The sequence below is a fragment of the Hyaloscypha bicolor genome, assembly GCF_002865645.1.
Source record: "Hyaloscypha bicolor E unplaced genomic scaffold K444scaffold_53, whole genome shotgun sequence".
NCBI lineage: Eukaryota > Fungi > Ascomycota > Leotiomycetes > Helotiales > Hyaloscyphaceae > Hyaloscypha > Hyaloscypha bicolor.
The window spans coordinates 1,667,594-1,683,174 of record NW_020194555.1 but is presented as its reverse complement, the minus strand read 5'-3'; the positions used below and the strand labels follow the sequence as shown (position 1 = coordinate 1,683,174).

The 15,581-nt window shown below is 51.3% G+C and overlaps 6 protein-coding genes across 6 annotated transcripts; 4 read left to right on the top strand and 2 right to left on the bottom strand.

The window, feature by feature from the left end:
• Window positions 1-122: 122 nt before the first annotated feature.
• Window positions 123-881, top strand: K444DRAFT_717248 (uncharacterized protein; the record flags this gene model as incomplete). Its single annotated transcript, XM_024888399.1, has 1 exon — window positions 123-881. The coding sequence occupies one exon, from the start codon at window positions 123-125 to the stop codon at window positions 879-881; it is 759 nt and encodes a 252-aa protein (XP_024739398.1).
• Window positions 704-1,585, top strand: K444DRAFT_343594 (uncharacterized protein). The gene is made up of 2 exons (XM_024872046.1): window positions 704-1,228; window positions 1,308-1,585. The coding sequence occupies exons 1-2, from the start codon at window positions 903-905 to the stop codon at window positions 1,459-1,461; spliced, it is 480 nt and encodes a 159-aa protein (XP_024739397.1). The 5' UTR covers window positions 704-902; the 3' UTR covers window positions 1,462-1,585.
• A 181-nt stretch (window positions 1,586-1,766) lies between these two features.
• K444DRAFT_627417 (syntaxin-binding protein-like protein 2) lies at window positions 1,767-4,229 on the top strand (the record flags this gene model as incomplete). The annotated part of the gene is made up of 5 exons (XM_024882798.1): window positions 1,767-1,797; window positions 1,851-1,888; window positions 1,937-2,024; window positions 2,075-2,424; window positions 2,472-4,229. The coding sequence occupies 5 exons, from the start codon at window positions 1,767-1,769 to the stop codon at window positions 4,227-4,229; spliced, it is 2,265 nt and encodes a 754-aa protein (XP_024739396.1).
• A 1,971-nt stretch (window positions 4,230-6,200) lies between these two features.
• On the bottom strand, window positions 6,201-7,618 carry K444DRAFT_610544 (uncharacterized protein). The gene has a single exon (XM_024879769.1). The coding sequence runs from the start codon at window positions 7,450-7,452 to the stop codon at window positions 6,238-6,240; it is 1,215 nt and encodes a 404-aa protein (XP_024739395.1). The 5' UTR covers window positions 7,453-7,618; the 3' UTR covers window positions 6,201-6,237.
• Window positions 7,619-8,201: 583 nt separating this feature from the next.
• K444DRAFT_627415 (uncharacterized protein) lies at window positions 8,202-11,813 on the bottom strand (the record flags this gene model as incomplete). The annotated part of the gene is made up of 1 exon (XM_024882797.1): window positions 8,202-11,813. The coding sequence occupies one exon, from the start codon at window positions 11,811-11,813 to the stop codon at window positions 8,202-8,204; it is 3,612 nt and encodes a 1,203-aa protein (XP_024739394.1).
• A 1,192-nt stretch (window positions 11,814-13,005) lies between these two features.
• On the top strand, window positions 13,006-14,045 carry K444DRAFT_610542 (uncharacterized protein). The gene has a single exon (XM_024879768.1). The coding sequence runs from the start codon at window positions 13,454-13,456 to the stop codon at window positions 13,778-13,780; it is 327 nt and encodes a 108-aa protein (XP_024739393.1). The 5' UTR covers window positions 13,006-13,453; the 3' UTR covers window positions 13,781-14,045.
• The last annotated feature ends 1,536 nt before the right edge of the window (window positions 14,046-15,581 follow it).

The window sequence follows — 15,581 nt, the reverse complement described above, 5'->3', positions numbered from 1 at the left end:
ACTCAGATTTTTAAGCTTAAATTTTTAGCCGCACGAAATGAGAAACCTTACCTCGCGGCCACGAAGGCAATCGCCATCCTTTAAAAGACTCCCTGTTAAAGATAGCTGCGAGGACGTCCCACATGGACGCGATGTCTGACGACGACACATACGAGATCCCACTGCAAGAGCAAAGAGTATTTGGAGCAGGTATCAAACGCAAAAGAGTAAAGTTTGTCCCTTCAGCGGCTTCCTCTCCAGCCACTCATATCTCGAGCGGAGCTTCTGCCACGTCAGTCAGCGCTTTCTATCTCAACTTAGTACTACCATCTGGGGATGAGACTTCAAAGGAAGCTTCACCTGCCCCTGTATCACAGTCCAGAACACCGAACCTTTCCGAAAGCTCACAACAGTCTCGATCAGAACAGCTCGAACCACAGATTTGCGAGATCTGCAACCTGCCTCTCACAAGCACCCCAAATGGCAGAGCTGCCGAAGAGACATCCGAAGCAAGGGATGTGCTAGCCAAGCTTCGACCTCACGAGGCATCGTTGGCACACCAAGTCTGTCTTACCCATTCTCACCCGCCATCACACCTAGATCGGAACCGAAAAGGACTCGCATATCTTTCAAGCTATGGATGGGATCCCGATGCCAGGGTTGGGCTTGGAGCGTCGGGACAAGGTATTCAATATCCAATAAAACCAAAGCCGAAAGATGACAAGCTGGGAATTGGTGTGGTTTTACCAAAGGAGGCTGACAGGAGGAAGAAGGAGAAAGTCGAGAAATTGGATGCCGGGAAAGTCAGGAAGTTACACGAGAAAGACAAGAAGAAGGCTGAAAGACTGAGAGAGATGTTCTACAGAAATGACGACGTTGAGCAATACCTACGGGGAGGATGAGATATAATTTCTACTGGATTTATGGATCTGCTGTGCTTGGATTTGGGCATGAAGCTGGTAGTGGTTTTGCAAAGACCCTTCAGTTTTCCTCGGGCCAGAGTAGATTCCAGCCACCACGTCGCCCAGGATGTTCCTCGATCGAAGCATGTGGCAAGAAGTCGAGTTCGAGGCAGCAGGGACCAGATCTCATTACTCCAGAGGATTGTGGATCTTCCTCTGTGGTATTTAGTTGTGGATATGCTAATAAGAGCTGAAGTACTCGAGAAATTGCATGGAAAGGAGACAAAGCGAAGGAGGGTTGTATATCTGCGCAGGCGGAACAAGACCAATAGTCTTCGGACACGTCAGTTAGTTTCCTGTGTTATTCGACTGAAAATTGGGCACTGCAGAAGATCACTTGCTGATGGACAAGAGTCCGAATTCCAGTAGTAAGGCGAAGCCAGGCAGAATGCCACTGATTTTGCCCAGAGAGACTAAAGTGTTCTGTATAGAGACGCCAGCAGTCAAGTGTGAGAATTCAATGAGTTCCTTATATCTCTTTGCCGTTTCCGATACACTTTACGAAGTGATTGTAATGTAAAAGAATGTTCCCTTTTCCCAAATTCACCACTATTTGAATGATCTATTATCTCTTAGGAAAAGCTCTCTCTGTCATTGAGTGCGAGGACTTCACCGCCTTTTTCTGCCGCACTGCGCTAGCAGACGGGCCGAGCAGGCTGGAAACGAAACCCCGCGACGCTTCAAGATACCTGCTAAGCCACGACGCATCTTCCTTCACAACCTCATAGCCCTGTTCTAAACGCGAATGACCTAGAATCGGTAAATCTCTGCACAGCGACTGAAATCAAGGCAACTTATCGAATCTAGTCTTTGGAGGATGCCAAGATGGTGTCTGCGATCCAGGAGCAGCGGGACAGTAAGGATCAAGGTTATGCTAATATTCCACACTGTAACTGATGACGATGACAGTAATCTTGGACACGATAAAATCAATAACCCGAGGAGATGTAGGTCTGCCATGCTCTGCAAGTCAACACTGCTAAACCACTCCGTAGTGGAAGGTGCTGGTCATCGATGAATCTTCCAAGAAGATAATAGACAATGTGGTAAAGGAAGATGACATCCTCAACGAGAATATCGCGAGTAGGTGGGAAAGAGGAATTCTGAATGACTATATGCTAAGCGCAAGCCAGATATTGAGAGGATCGAGGAGAAGAGGGAAAGGAATCCTGACATGGATGCAATATACATCCTCTCACCGCAACTACATATTGTCGATTGCCTAATGGCAGACTTCGAACGCCGACGATACCGAAAAACTTTCCTAGTATGGACTGCCCTGCTAGATCCACAGATGCGCCGGCGCATCGACACCTCCAGACAAGCAAAAGAACAGTTGGCAGGATTTGAAACGTTGTCGATAGATTATTTTCCCCGCGAGTCGCACTTAATCACATTTAAAGATCCTTGGAGTTTCCCTATCTTATACCATCCAGCATGCAACAATCTTGTTCGCGATCATATGCAGATTCTTGCACAGAAGGTAGGATTTTGTGGAAAACTGTTTTGAGCACAGACTGAGTTTCCCAGATAACTGGCATTTGCGTCTCTTTGGGCGAATATCCCAAAGTTCGATACTACAGACCTCGAAACCCAACACACGAAGCCAGTGTGCTCTGCGGTCACCTGGCTAGATTCGTCCAGGAAGAGCTCGATGCATACGCACAATGGAATCAGAACTTTCCTCCGCCTACCTCACGACCACCGGGAGTTCTTGTCATTACAGACAGGTCAATGGATCTAGTAGCACCAGTCATCCACGAATTCACATACCAGGCGATGGCACACGATCTGCTACCTATAAAGGAAACCGACAAAGTCTATTACAAGACAGTTGTCAACGAAGGAGGAGCCGATCAGCAAGAAAAGGAGATGGAGATAGGAGAGAAAGACAAGATCTGGGTGGAAAATCGACACAGGCATATGAAAGACACAATCGAGAAGTTGATGAGCGATTTTCAAAAGTTCATCGACGAGAATCCGCATTTCACAAATTCCGAGCAAGACGCCACGAGTTTGAACGCTATCAAAGATATGTTAGCTGGATTACCGCAATTTCAAGAGTTGAAGGAAGCATATTCTCTGCATCTGAATATGGCTCAGGAGTGTATGAACATTTTCCAGCACCACAAACTCCCAGATATTGCCTCTGTAGAACAATCCCTTGCCACCGGGCTAGACGAAGACTTTCGAAAACCGAAGAACCTTGCAGATCAGATAGTTCGACTACTGGACGACGAGAGCATTGGGCCTTCGGATCGATTACGACTGATCATGCTTTACATTATCTTCCGGGACGGTATTATCATGGAAGACATTCAACGTCTCTTGGCACACGCTTCCCTACCGCCTCAAGATGCCGAAGTCCTTACAAACCTTGAACTCCTGGGAGCACATACGACGAAGCTTCTGAAAGACCCCAAACGGACAACCCAATCTCTATTTCCTGCAAAAACTGCCCCCACCGCCCAAAGCGAAGAGTACGCTCTCTCTCGATTTGAGCCAATGCTCAAACTGATGCTCGAAGATATTGCCAAGGGTGCTCTTGATCAAACAACCTTCCCATACGTAAAGCCGCCTCTTGACAATTCTGAAGAATTGGCCGCCCAGTCCCAGGCATCACTTCGAAGTGCCAAGCCGACGTGGGCGAAGAACCGAACATCAACGGTAGAAAACCGGCAACGAATCATTGTATTCATGGCCGGCGGTGCAACTTACTCAGAGTCTAGAGCTTGTTACGAGATCTCACAATCAAGGAGTAGAGATGTGTTCCTTGCGACAAGTCACATGTTGACTCCTGCGTTTTATGTCAGGCAGGTGAGCGACTTGAGCAAGGACCGACGAAGATTGGATTTACCAATGGATCGACCAAAACCGAAGGCCCCCGCCCACTTGTTTGAGCGGAACGACCCTCGTCCTGCCCCTCCGCCCGCTGGACTTGGATCGGCGAGAATGGGTCTTTCCCAGTCGAAACTAAATCCAGGCGTAGGTTTTCCTAAAGGGGGCGCGCTACCCAAAAGTCCTGGCGCTCCCTCACCTCCAGGGAAAAGTCCATCATACAATCCAAGTCCGTACAATCCGAATCCTTACGCCACACCTCAACCAGTGCCTCCAACGGCTGGTCTGGCTGCCCTGAACATGAGTTCTGGAGGTGGCCGGCCCATTACCCCAAATGGTACCAATGGCGACGGATCGGGCAGCAAAGGGAAGCTTGAGAAGAAGAATAAGTATGCGAAAGACGATGGGGTAGAGAAGAAGAAGCGTGGATTTTTTGGTAGCAAGAAATAGGGATGGGAAGCATGATCTGACGAGCGGCATGGTTTGGCGTTAAGCGGATGTTGGTGCTTCGGTGGTGGGTGAGATGATGGAGCCGTGATGACTTGGCATATAGATCGGATTCTTGTTTGTGTATACGAAAAGGGGCTGATGGTGGGATAATAGGCAAATCTCCCGGGCGGAGTCAAATGAAATAGATGATTTTTCAGCACCTGTTCTTGACAGAGTCATCCTCAAGAGTTGTGAGAGTAGCTGCTACGACTTCAGCTACAACAAACTCATTTTCCTTTCTACTCTTTCCATAAGCCTTTTTCGTACGGCTTATTGACCGCGCACTCTTGGGCTCCTTGATGCACTACAATTTTAGGCACACGAGGAGGATCGTCTGCCGACCCATGTCTGATCCTATGCCAAGCGGACAGACACCGCATGATGCACTGCAATTTTAGCCCACGCGAGTAAGGCGGAGATTGAGAGCTTTAGCACGCCAATCGAAGGAAAATGCAAGCCCACCGGTGAAGGCATTATATAAAACGAGTCCTCAGAAATACAATGCAGTCCCGCCCTTGATATCTGAGCCTTGCTGTCCATCAGACCGAACATGTACTCCTTAAACCCCGATATTCACAGACGCCATCTGAAATCCAACGGTCGATACACACCACCCTCGGCCATCCAAGCATTGCTGCTCATAGAACCAGACATCTACGTTCCAAAAACTCCAACAATCACAAAAGTCCACTCCAAATCCAGCATCAAATATTATACAACCGCTCGCTCATTCAACCCCTTTCCTTCCCCCTAGGCTGCAACCTCTCCCACTTCGTCCTCGTATAAAATTCCAGCACATCCCTATCCATCGGTAATTGCTTCCTCTGAAAGCCCGTCAGCCTCAAGCCCCCAAGATGCGTCGCCCTGCTCAACGCAACGTAAAGCTGCCCACTCTCAAAGATATCCTGACTCGACACCTCCACATAGTCCAGCGTCATGCCCTGGCTCTTGTGAATGGATAGTGCCCACGCGAGAGTGAGCGGGATCTGGGTGCGGCACACGACGTACTGGTCCTGCACCTGGGACCCGCCGCGCAACGAGGCGGATGCGAAGGCGGGGATCAGCTCTGCGATGCCGTTGGCGAAGCGGACGAGGGGCCGCCATTTTGGATTCGACTGGTGATACGCCATCATCGATTCTTCCCGGATGGATTGATGCTCGCCATGCGTCTCCATGACCTTTTCCAGCTCCTGGAAGGCGGGCTGGAAGCCGATGATCACGCCTTGCGACCCGTTCACGAGTTTGGAGTGCAGGTTCTGTAACAGGACGACGCGGGCCCCGACCTTAAGCGTCAGGTCTGGGGTGAAGCGGTGGTCGCGGAGCGTATCTTTGTATTCGCGGATCTTGTGTGATATGTTAGGGTCTTGCCATTCTCCTTCTTTGGCACCGATGAGCCTCTTGCAGAAATCTTGGGCGTGCCATGATTTGGGCTGGGATTTGAGAGCGCTGAGCTGCTGCTCGTTGAATTGCTTTACTTTGAATAGTTTCGACATGAGCCGCACGGCGAATGCATCCTTGGGAAGATCTTTTGGGTGTTCGAGGTCAGCCCACTCATCGTCCTCTAGGTTCGTCCCGTCCCGGATTTTGTTTAGGATGTCTTGAAATCGAGTATCCTTCTGCCGATGGATTTGCTCCAGTTTGACATGGCGTAGCTTCAACTCTCTCCACACCGGGGCTCGGAACGCCCATTTGTCGGTGTTCCTGATGAAGGTTATTTGGTCTTTGGATCCCTTGCATTTGCTGGAAATGCATACGACCTCGGGTTTATCGGGGATCGACTCTCCACATTGTAGGCAGAATTGGAAGGGCTTCACTGGAGGAAGCTGATGGAAATCGCCCAGGAAGATGACTTGCTTCCCCCCAAACGGCAATTTGTTCATCGTGGCGTTCTGAAAGAGCAGGTTGAGACGTTCCAAGAATTGGTTTTCAACCATCGAAATCTCCTGGATTTGTACTCAGCAATCACTCGTCAAATCAAGCCAAGAAGTCGGACGGGTACTGACTTCGACAACAAGGACGTCCAGATCATTAATAGCTTTGATGACGCTAATCTTCGGCTTCTTAAGTAGTTCATCAATGCTTTTCCGCATAGAGTCTGGATTCCACTGCCGCTCAAGTTAGATCTCCTGCCTGCTCCTTTCAACAAATTCCCACTTACGCCAGCAAAAGAATACGTAGTCTTCCCCTCCAACGGCAGGGCCGCGATGCCCGTCGGAGCAACAACCTGCGCATTTCCCCCCGTCTTCTTCTTCTTCAGCCTAGCCAAGATCTCTTTCAGCGTAACAGTCTTCCCACATCCCGCAGCGCCGGTGAGAAAAATGTTGTTCTTTTGCATAGCCAGGTTGACTACCTCCTCTTGCTCTGGGGAGAGCTCAATCTTTGTCTCATCGTGGATTGGTTTTGGCTTTGGGCGCCGTTCTAGTTGATCGAGTTCGTAGCGTTCTTCGGCCGTGAGTACTACCGGTGCTGATGCCTCTGTAAATCCTGGCACCTCCTGCATGACCCTCTTGGTAACTGGTTCTTCATTGTCAAATTCATCTGTAAGATCCACATAACTTGCAGATCTTTTAATTGCTGGTATAAACTCTGGTGGTGGAGGAGAAGGATAGGCGATATCGATATAGCCCGCTGGCTTGGGTAAATTGGTAAAATGCCTCGATAGCAGGAGCGGGCTCGAGGAGTCTTGAGATGTTTGTGGCGGAGATTGTAATTGAGGATAATATATCGTATTGTCTGCGAGTCTTCGGATATTCGAGTTTCCTGGCATTAGTGGTTCAGGAAGAGGAGGAGGGTCATAGTAATATGGCGCTGGTTGGGAGGTCGACGGCTGCCACGGATCTTGGCTCGCATCCGCAGGTCTTGCTCCTACGGACGTCTGTGGCCGCGCAGGTGGTTTAATCCACGATGGAACAGGAATTAGGGACTCTTGCCAAGCCCTTGCTGGATTTTTATATGGTTGTGGAGGTTGTTGCGGAGCTGGTGGGGGAGCAGAAGCGGCAACCATAGCAGTGATTTTTCTCTGCCATTCTTCCCAAGCTAAACTCGCCTCGAGGAAGGTCTTGAATCCATATTGTTCCCCATTTGAAAAGCCAGTTACCTGCTCGTTGGTTTCATCCCAACTGGAGTATACCCCGGGTTTCCTCCCACGGAAGACAACCCATGCAGCGTTGCGTGACTTCGCCATGTAACAGTCATGCAGACCGGAAAGCCATCGCCTGCACGTCTTTCGAGAGAATTCTCTGCTGTAATTGTGGTGGCTGGTTGGATATGAGATGAATAGATGTCTGTGACGGCTGTTTCTAGAAGTCCTTTACATGACGCGTAGGAATTGAGTGGCCGAAGAGAAGACCTGGGGAGACACGGGTCGCGCACCCTGAAAACGCGCTAAATGATTATCAATTGAGTGAGTTCTGTAGCGAGTTTACCCCTAATTGCTCGCTAAACATAACGGGGAGACTCACCGGGCTTCGAGTGCGATGTGCTCGCAGAATTTATGGGCTCATCTGTATTCTCTATTCGTCTCCTCTATGTCATTACATAATTACCCAGTTCGTGTATTCTCCAACCTTTCCATCCATCCAGCACGCCTAAAACCCCGCCAATCATGCCTCCCTCTTCCTTCCCTAAAACGCCATCCAGCAAATCAAACCAGATCAGAAAGAAATCTGAAATCCATAACGCCAAACAGCCACGCTAAATCTCTAGATCCTCAAGCCAAATCCCATCCTTCCATGGCGTGTCTTCTGTTGTTACAAGTCGGAAGATCAAGAAAAGGGAAAAAGTATGCGCATCGCGTCGCATGGGTATCGTAAGCTCTCAACGAAAATAACCGGCCGTTAGGTGGTGATACAGACAAATGAAAAAATCATTTCATCTCTCGACTTTGGGATAGAGGTTGACAGCAAGACCCAACGAAAGCAAGCTCGAATAGCCTCAATCCATCGTCTCGACGTTCACAAGCCAACTCCTCACTCCTTCCCGCAAGAAGGACTCCCGCGCCCTCTCAGCTTCGTCTCCATCTTTCCGACTCTCTGCCACTTCTCTGACAATCTCCTCAAGTGCACTCAGCACCATCTTCTTGCACTCATTCCGTGGCACCTCAAGTCTATGCTCCGGAACAGGTGGAAATTTCGCATCCGAGTTCGAGCGTTCACGATTCCCTCCCTTGCGTGAAGCAGAGCGAGAAGAACAAGCAGAAGAGGTCTTAGATCCTTGCCCCGACTGTGCGATGATACGCTCGACGGCATCGATGAGCGTTTCATCCATTGAGATGATTGGCTCCTCATCGAAGCGCTCCTCAACCTGATTTGCGTCGGCATCGGCCGAAGGTGTAAGTTGAGCGGCAGCATAGACATTTCCGTATCGCGAGTCCAGATGAGGAAGACTAGGGGTAGGCTGAATCGAATCTCTGGTCTTGACAAGTCGCCGATAAACAATGCGCCTGATGGTGAAGTTGGTTGTGTCACCGATGATGGCACTACTGATATCAACCCATCGATCTCCGCCATCGGGATGTGGCGTCGAGGTCATGGCTGGTGTTGGTTCAGCACGCATTGATTCCTTGATCTCTGCTGTAAGGTTATCTTGAAATGGGTTTGCTTGTAATGCAAAGTCCGGGTTGTAGCGTGGAAGCCATCCTCCAACATTCATGGTCGTCTCCACGTCGGGGCCAGCACGGGAATAATGTTCGAAGCCTTCCATCCCATTTCCAAAACCTGGAGTTGACAGGTAGCCACTACTTGATGGAGAGCTGATGGCAGATTCGAAAGCCAGATAATCAGGAAGCGGAACATCAATGTCAATAACCCCATCATGTTCGTTGATAGATGTCTTGACCGGTGATTCGTACGCTCCAGTCGGGTCTGGGACTCGCTCTGCAATCTGGATTACCTGCTCAGGGATATCTTCGATCTGCTCATCATCAGGCTTCGCTGTTGTTGCACTGCCGGATTCCGACTTCCTCATCTCACGATCTTGCTGATCCTTCGGTTGGGAACACCAGCTAGCTTCTTCGACCATCTCAATCAATTTATTTCCCTTCTTAGGAGATCCTGGTTTGTAATGAGGATCATTGATCTCTAGACCTTCGATTGATCGAGGGTCAAGACTAGTCGATGCCGTCGAATCTCGTATTTTGGAGCCCCAGAAGCCGCTAATCATGCTACCCCATCGCGAATTTTGTTGCGAGTCGGTGCTGGCATTGCTAAATTGACCAGAGCTGTCACCACGCTTCAAAGATCGTAGAAGGTCATCAGTCGCAAGGCTACCACTACTTCCCGGACGAGGAGCGGGCCCGGTGCCTACTCTAACTGGACGCCTCGAGAAATGGGGCATCGTAGTGACTGGCGTGACAGTAGAAGTAGTTGCAGCAGAACTCTTTCTCGTACCGATATTACTTCCTGGGATTGGTAGGTTTGCAGTCTTGATCGAGGTAGTATCCGAGGTTCGTCGGTCGTGATGGATTTCTGGCCCTAAATTCCCCGATCCTTGCGCACCTGGTGCGGGGAAACTCATCGTTCGACCATGCGCATTTCGAGCAGCACTAGAGCGCTTATTGATCCTGCGACGCAATGACTCCTCTCTTAGAATAGGCGCGGTGTAGCTCGGAGGAGATTGCGAGTATCCTCCGAAAGATGCCGATGTGCTGGGACGATACAGGCGACCGGAAGGATGTTGTTGATTAGCCGGGAGAAAGGCCGCCAGGAGAAATACTAAGCGGCGAGCCATGAGTTTATTGTCGGAAACAATGATGGTCCGGGCCGGTAGAGATATATCGTCATCCCTGTTTGCTCGTTGTTGTTGATAATGCCGACGACGATACCAGCTTGGCCCGAGGGCTTGAAGCCATTCTGTGTGATTTCCGAGGAAGCCAGTAAGCAGATTGAAGAAGAAAAACCCTTCATCTTTTCCTCCAGCCCATTTGCCGACCAACCTTGCTTCTTCGCGCCAAATGCCCCATCTTCCTTGACCAGTAACGACTTGATGTACCTTGATACCGCTGATAATCCTTTGGCGTGACGCATCGACTTCCTTGTGGATCTTCGGAACTTGCATGAGGCAGTTTGCCTGCAGTTGAACCATCTTGGCGTTCGTCTTTGGGATCTTGAAGGGCTTGATGTCCTCAGCAACACGCTTTCCAGATATTGAAATGCTTGCAGACGGTGCTCGTTGGTGCGCTGTAGATTCTCGGCGTGGATCTGGGGAGTTGATATCGGCTTGCTTGAGCAAAGGGAGAAGTGAAGCTGTTGCTACAGCTTGGAGATGTGATAAAGTCCGCATGATGATGTCCCAGTGTTGAGTGATCATATCGATCCGGTCGTCGACATCACTGGAAAAGGAAGAATCCATAGACTCCACACCAAAGCCATGACCAAGCATAGTCCATCCTGAACGACGACTTGAATTGAAGGAAGAGGGGTAAGACTCTTGCTCTGTGTAAGAGCTAGGACCACGAAAGCTTGACCTCGAAACCGGTGCCGAAGGAGGATGATGAGCTGCTGGTAGGTGTACAACCAAGCCAACAGCATACATTGGTGTTCTCTTCTGCTTCGGTTGAGGTTTCTTCTTTTCAGTCGGTCGTCTATCACCAACCTTCGGAAACGGGTACCCTGCAGTCTCATTCGCATTCTGAGGCGTCGGTGTTGTGTTTTGGGCGGCATCATCTGTATCATCATTGGGCAGTGGGACCGGAAACATGCGTGTGATCAAGACCTTTTTTCTTTCTGCACCCCTGGTGAATGTGCTTGGACTTGTGAAACCAGCCGATGTCGGCCCATGCACTGTGTCCGACGTGAAAGACTGTGCCAGCTTGCTGCTTCGCATGCTCGACCGGCCGAAGGAACCACTTCCATCGGCCATATATGAACTTGACGTGAATGTTGTCCTGGACTCTGAGGGGAGAATATGAACCTTAGTTCCGGTCCCTTTATAGGCCAGAACTTCGGAATTCCCAAATATGCAGTTTGAAAAAGTGTTAACCTCTTCCCTGTATTCTCTTGCCGACCTTTGACCTTCTGTCTCAGTGTAACTTGGGGCCCCGTGGTGTGTTCTGCGATCAAAAGCGCCAAATTGTCTTGGTGCGGAGGTGTCTTGCTGTATGATGACCGGTCTCGAATTCTGCCCCACGCTTGTCTTTCGAGGTGCACTGATTGAACGACGACCCTCAGAGCGAGCCTGGTAGATTGAGCTATTGCTGGCTGCTTGGCGATCTAACGATGGAGAGGGTGGAGGAGGAGTATGGCTGTCGTAGAGAAGATATGCCGAGCCGGTAGTGGTCGTAGCTTCCTGCATGATGATTACTCGGACGTCTCGCATATCTAGGTCGATGTCTCCATTGATGTCGAAACTGCTGATGGGCACTGGCGTGAGCACAGTGCCGGAGGAGAGCGGAAACACTTGGTCATTGTGACAAAGGGCTTCGGCATCCGGGAAGAGCAGATTGTATGTGAACTGATCCTCCAAATTCGAATCAAGGGCGTTTCGAGGGCTCGAAGTCGAGCTCGTTGCGCCCGCTGCGCCAGAGAGCAGTCTACCAAGCAACGACATGATGCCCCGGTATTTCCCTAAGGCCTGTCCTCAGTCGCTGGGTTGTGTGAGGTTCCTAACAAGCTGGATGCCAGCCGAATTGCACCAGCGTGGCCATGGTCGCAAGTGTCGGGGAGCCAGTTTGTTGGATGCAAGTGCAGCTAGTGGTTGGAGGAAGGTCAAAGGCGATCCAATGTATCGCAGTCGGCGTGGTCTGGTCCTTTGGGGGAGGTTGTGAGAGGGGAGAGCGAGCAGGAGCAGGAGTAGATGTTGGGAGGTTGAGGGCGAGGCGGTGGGCCGTGGGCCGTGGGCGGAAGTGACTTGGTGGAAGTATTTGGCGGTTTCTGCTAGTCCACCACGGTCCAGTCCACACCGCTCGTCGCTCGGGGAGCAAATGCAGCCCCCCTGTGCTTGCAGGACAAGGCTCAGAACACTAGCAGCAACAACCCAACGCCCACGCGCACTTTCATCGATCAGCCCTGCACGCCCGGGAGCCGGCGCTGGGGACAATTGCCTCGGGTGAGTGCTCGATCAGCTAACCCAAGAGAGTAATATGGTTCGTGATATATATAGCACCGCCCACGAGACCTCGAAACCTCCGGTACGGACCCCGGCGAAGCGTGGTGCGATCGAGGACTTATTGATTCCTGGTTGCTTTTTGGTGGATCACGAATAAATACTGGCATGAGGTCTACACGTGGTTCTAGGTTTTCGGAAGCCTGGGAACGGACCGAGGGCTGGCTCTTCAGAGATGGGCTGCCAGGGACGGGATTGTGGATGAAGTGGTTGTGGGAATTAGACAGCAATAGGGATAATGCCCGCTCCACACGAGACGACGAGCGACTATGACGGAGCTTTCTCCTGGTGCCTGGGGCTCAGAGATGCCGTCGGGCCTTTGCGGGGTCTCACTGCTCTGACTGAAATCGACGTTGGGCAGCCACAGCCGAGGGATGTCCGGGTGTGGTGGTGGTGGTAGTGGTGATGATGATGATGATGATGATGATGATGGGAGCTCTGGCCGCTGGCAAAAGGATTTTACGGACCTCGTCGTCGCTACCAACAATCTCGACATCAGATACAGTAATCATATATCATATAGGATCTCTGAGTCACATTGCCGGAGGGAGGCAGATGCAGACGTCGCACGCTTCGCCGCACCCAGGGGACTCCAGAGGTGGCAGAGATAGATAGCCAGCAGAGATGGGATAGGCAGGTCTCAGCAACATGGGATTCTCTTGCATACGGGGTTTAGGAGCACGATAGGATCTGCTGGATCGAAACTCGTACAGTAACACGGTGTTGCCTGGAATACACGTCTCCACCTGAGGCTCCCCAGTGGTTCGCACGCCTCACGTTCTGGAAGTTCTTTGGCCAGCCCACGCAATTCCTTCAATCTAAAAGTGCTCTATGCTGTGCAACCAACAGTGAGGCGGGGCGCACATGTGGGCTTGATGTGTCTCGGGAGCATAGGAGCGGCACGGCGCGAGTGATTTGTCCAATATGGCCGAGGGGAGCGGGCATGCGAGATTTCATCTGGCTCTGGTCTGCTAAGCGCGCCCTGCCAGCACGGCGCGGCTACATGTTTATGTCCGAGGTACGAAGGCGAGGAGGCGAGTGGTCTCTGAAATAGCTGTACGTAACACAGCTTTACATGTATCTCCATGTTCTGGCTTACTTGGTGTCCAGCTTATCCTCGTCAAGAGGACGTGAGGGAACGAGGGAACGAGGGAATGAGGGAATGCGTTTGCGACGGCCGTCGTCATCCCGAACAGGCCACAGCCTTGCACGTTCTTAGGTTGTTTGCTGCTGGCCCGCTGGCCCTGGCCCGACCCTCGAATGATGTGCTGGTCAAGAGTCAAGAGTCAAGAGCCAAGAGCCAAGAGTCAAGTATATTGATTATTCTGGCATCTGGGCAGGTGATGTCGGCGTTCGTCCTTTTGGGAAAGGTGACTGCTTCTTCCTCGAGCCCCCTTTTTTGGTCTTTCTGAATGGCTTCGGCGTGGTCCTCAAACAGGAGTGAGCATCTGCCCTCGAGCCCACGTGCCCACGTTATTGGGCTTCCAGCAGCCACGCAGAAGAAGCAATTCGGAGCACGCGAGACGGTGGGCCAGTGCCGCCACGTTTGCCACTGCCGGGCGTGAGTGATACAGTACGTACAGGTAGTATTGGACGAAGCTAATCTCAGATTGTTGATTCCCCGCGTGCAATCCTCCGAGCTCTTTGGTTGAGCAACTCGAGCTGCTGGGCCGTGGCCCGTGAGGATAACGATGCGTGCGCCGAAGGCAGCAAGCTGAGGAAAGCAAAGATAAGACGATGAAACGTGCGGGCACACAGCCAGTGCGAAGCTCTCAACCGTGCAGGCAAAGTCGGTGAGGCTGCACGGCTGCACGGCTGCAGGATACAGTATCAGCCACGCAGCGTGTCTCGCAAGCGACTTCTCCGCTTCCACCACGCTATTCCTCGACTGCGCAGAGCCCGGCACTTCTGCACCCTGGTCATCTTCAGAGTCTGATCCCACACGGCCAATCCCCCGCAACGCCCTCAGCCCGCCAAGCCGTGGGCCGTCGCCTTTGTGGTGGCTTGTCCACCCACGTGATCATTGGGCACCACCCCACGAGCCCCCCACGAGCCCCCACGCCTCCGCCAACACCGTCACCCTGGCAGCTCCAGTGCCTCGTTCCCGGGTCAGTGTCTCATTTGCTTTTTCCTGGTCCTCTGGGCACTCCTCCTAACCAGGCTCGTGGGATCATTCACTCCTTCTGACTAAGAAAGTCGTTCGGATCTGCCGGGTGAGCTGAACAATCACTTTGCTTTGCCGGTCCCAGGGTCTATCTCTGTCGACGTCACGCATAAATGTTCACATATATAGTGACTGTGCCTTCACCTTCGTGTTCTGGGCTTGTCCGTTTGACTTGGAGGAAGGATCGGCGGACCTACCGGAAGTCTTCCTCCACTTCAAGAAGGCGACAAATTCTTATCGCCCAATCTAGAAAGTATATCCACCAGAGCTAGCTAGCTCCTCGGAGGGGCGCGTGCAGCTCACCGGCCGGGGGGGACTAGGGACGTTGCCTCCGGCGAACCTGCTGCGGAGATTAAACCAAGACAGCTAGAATGGGCTCGAAGCGGCAGCCAGATGTCAAAGCGGTGAAGGGTGTTGTCCTGGCAAGAAGGGTCGGTGCTTCATGGAACTCTTGTTTGGGTTTCTGGAGATTGTATCCTAATTCAGCAGGTCGACTGGGCCTCAAGCGGGCAGGAGAGATCCCTTTCGTTTCAAGTGAACGTCAATTGTTACGTTGCCTCGAAGACGAGCATCCGACCCCTGATGTAAGCGAGCCGGTGAACGTCCTACATGTTAAAACCCAAACCTCACTAGAAGTGATCTTACAATGATCATGCTCAATAGGCACAATACATTAGTGCCTTTGTCTACTCTCTGCTTTCAAGATCTTCAACTTTCTTCATCCCGACCAAGCATATCACACGGTCAGAGAGCTCAAGGGGGTAAAAAATGGGGGCTTGCACTGTGCATTTCTACTAGGTCAATGCCAAATACGTTGCGGCGTCCTTCCCAGCTCTGATAGACATCTGGCTCTTATTAGCTCTTGAACGTTATTGATGTCAATTATACACTCACCTGCTCAGCGAAAGCATAAATAATAGTTTGATAATGCGATGCAGGTGGAAACGGAAACATCCTTGCATCCAGAAGTGAGACCTAAGGGGACTTTTATCTTGGACACCCCTCTTCTTCATATCAACTCTAAGGTGGACGGCACCTCACCAAGTGTT

Excerpts from the sequence above, each read along its gene's own strand:
- K444DRAFT_343594 (XM_024872046.1), top strand. The coding sequence starts at position 903 with ATGGATCTGCTGTGCTTGGATTTGGGCATGAAGCTGGTAGTGGTTTTG. Across the intron at positions 1,229-1,307 it reads AATAGTCTTCGGACACGTCA|TAGTAAGGCGAAGCCAGGCA; the intron begins GTTAGTTTCCTG and ends TCCGAATTCCAG.
- K444DRAFT_610544 (XM_024879769.1), bottom strand. The coding sequence starts at position 7,452 with ATGGCGAAGTCACGCAACGCTGCATGGGTTGTCTTCCGTGGGAGGAAA.
- K444DRAFT_610542 (XM_024879768.1), top strand. The coding sequence starts at position 13,454 with ATGTTCTGGCTTACTTGGTGTCCAGCTTATCCTCGTCAAGAGGACGTG.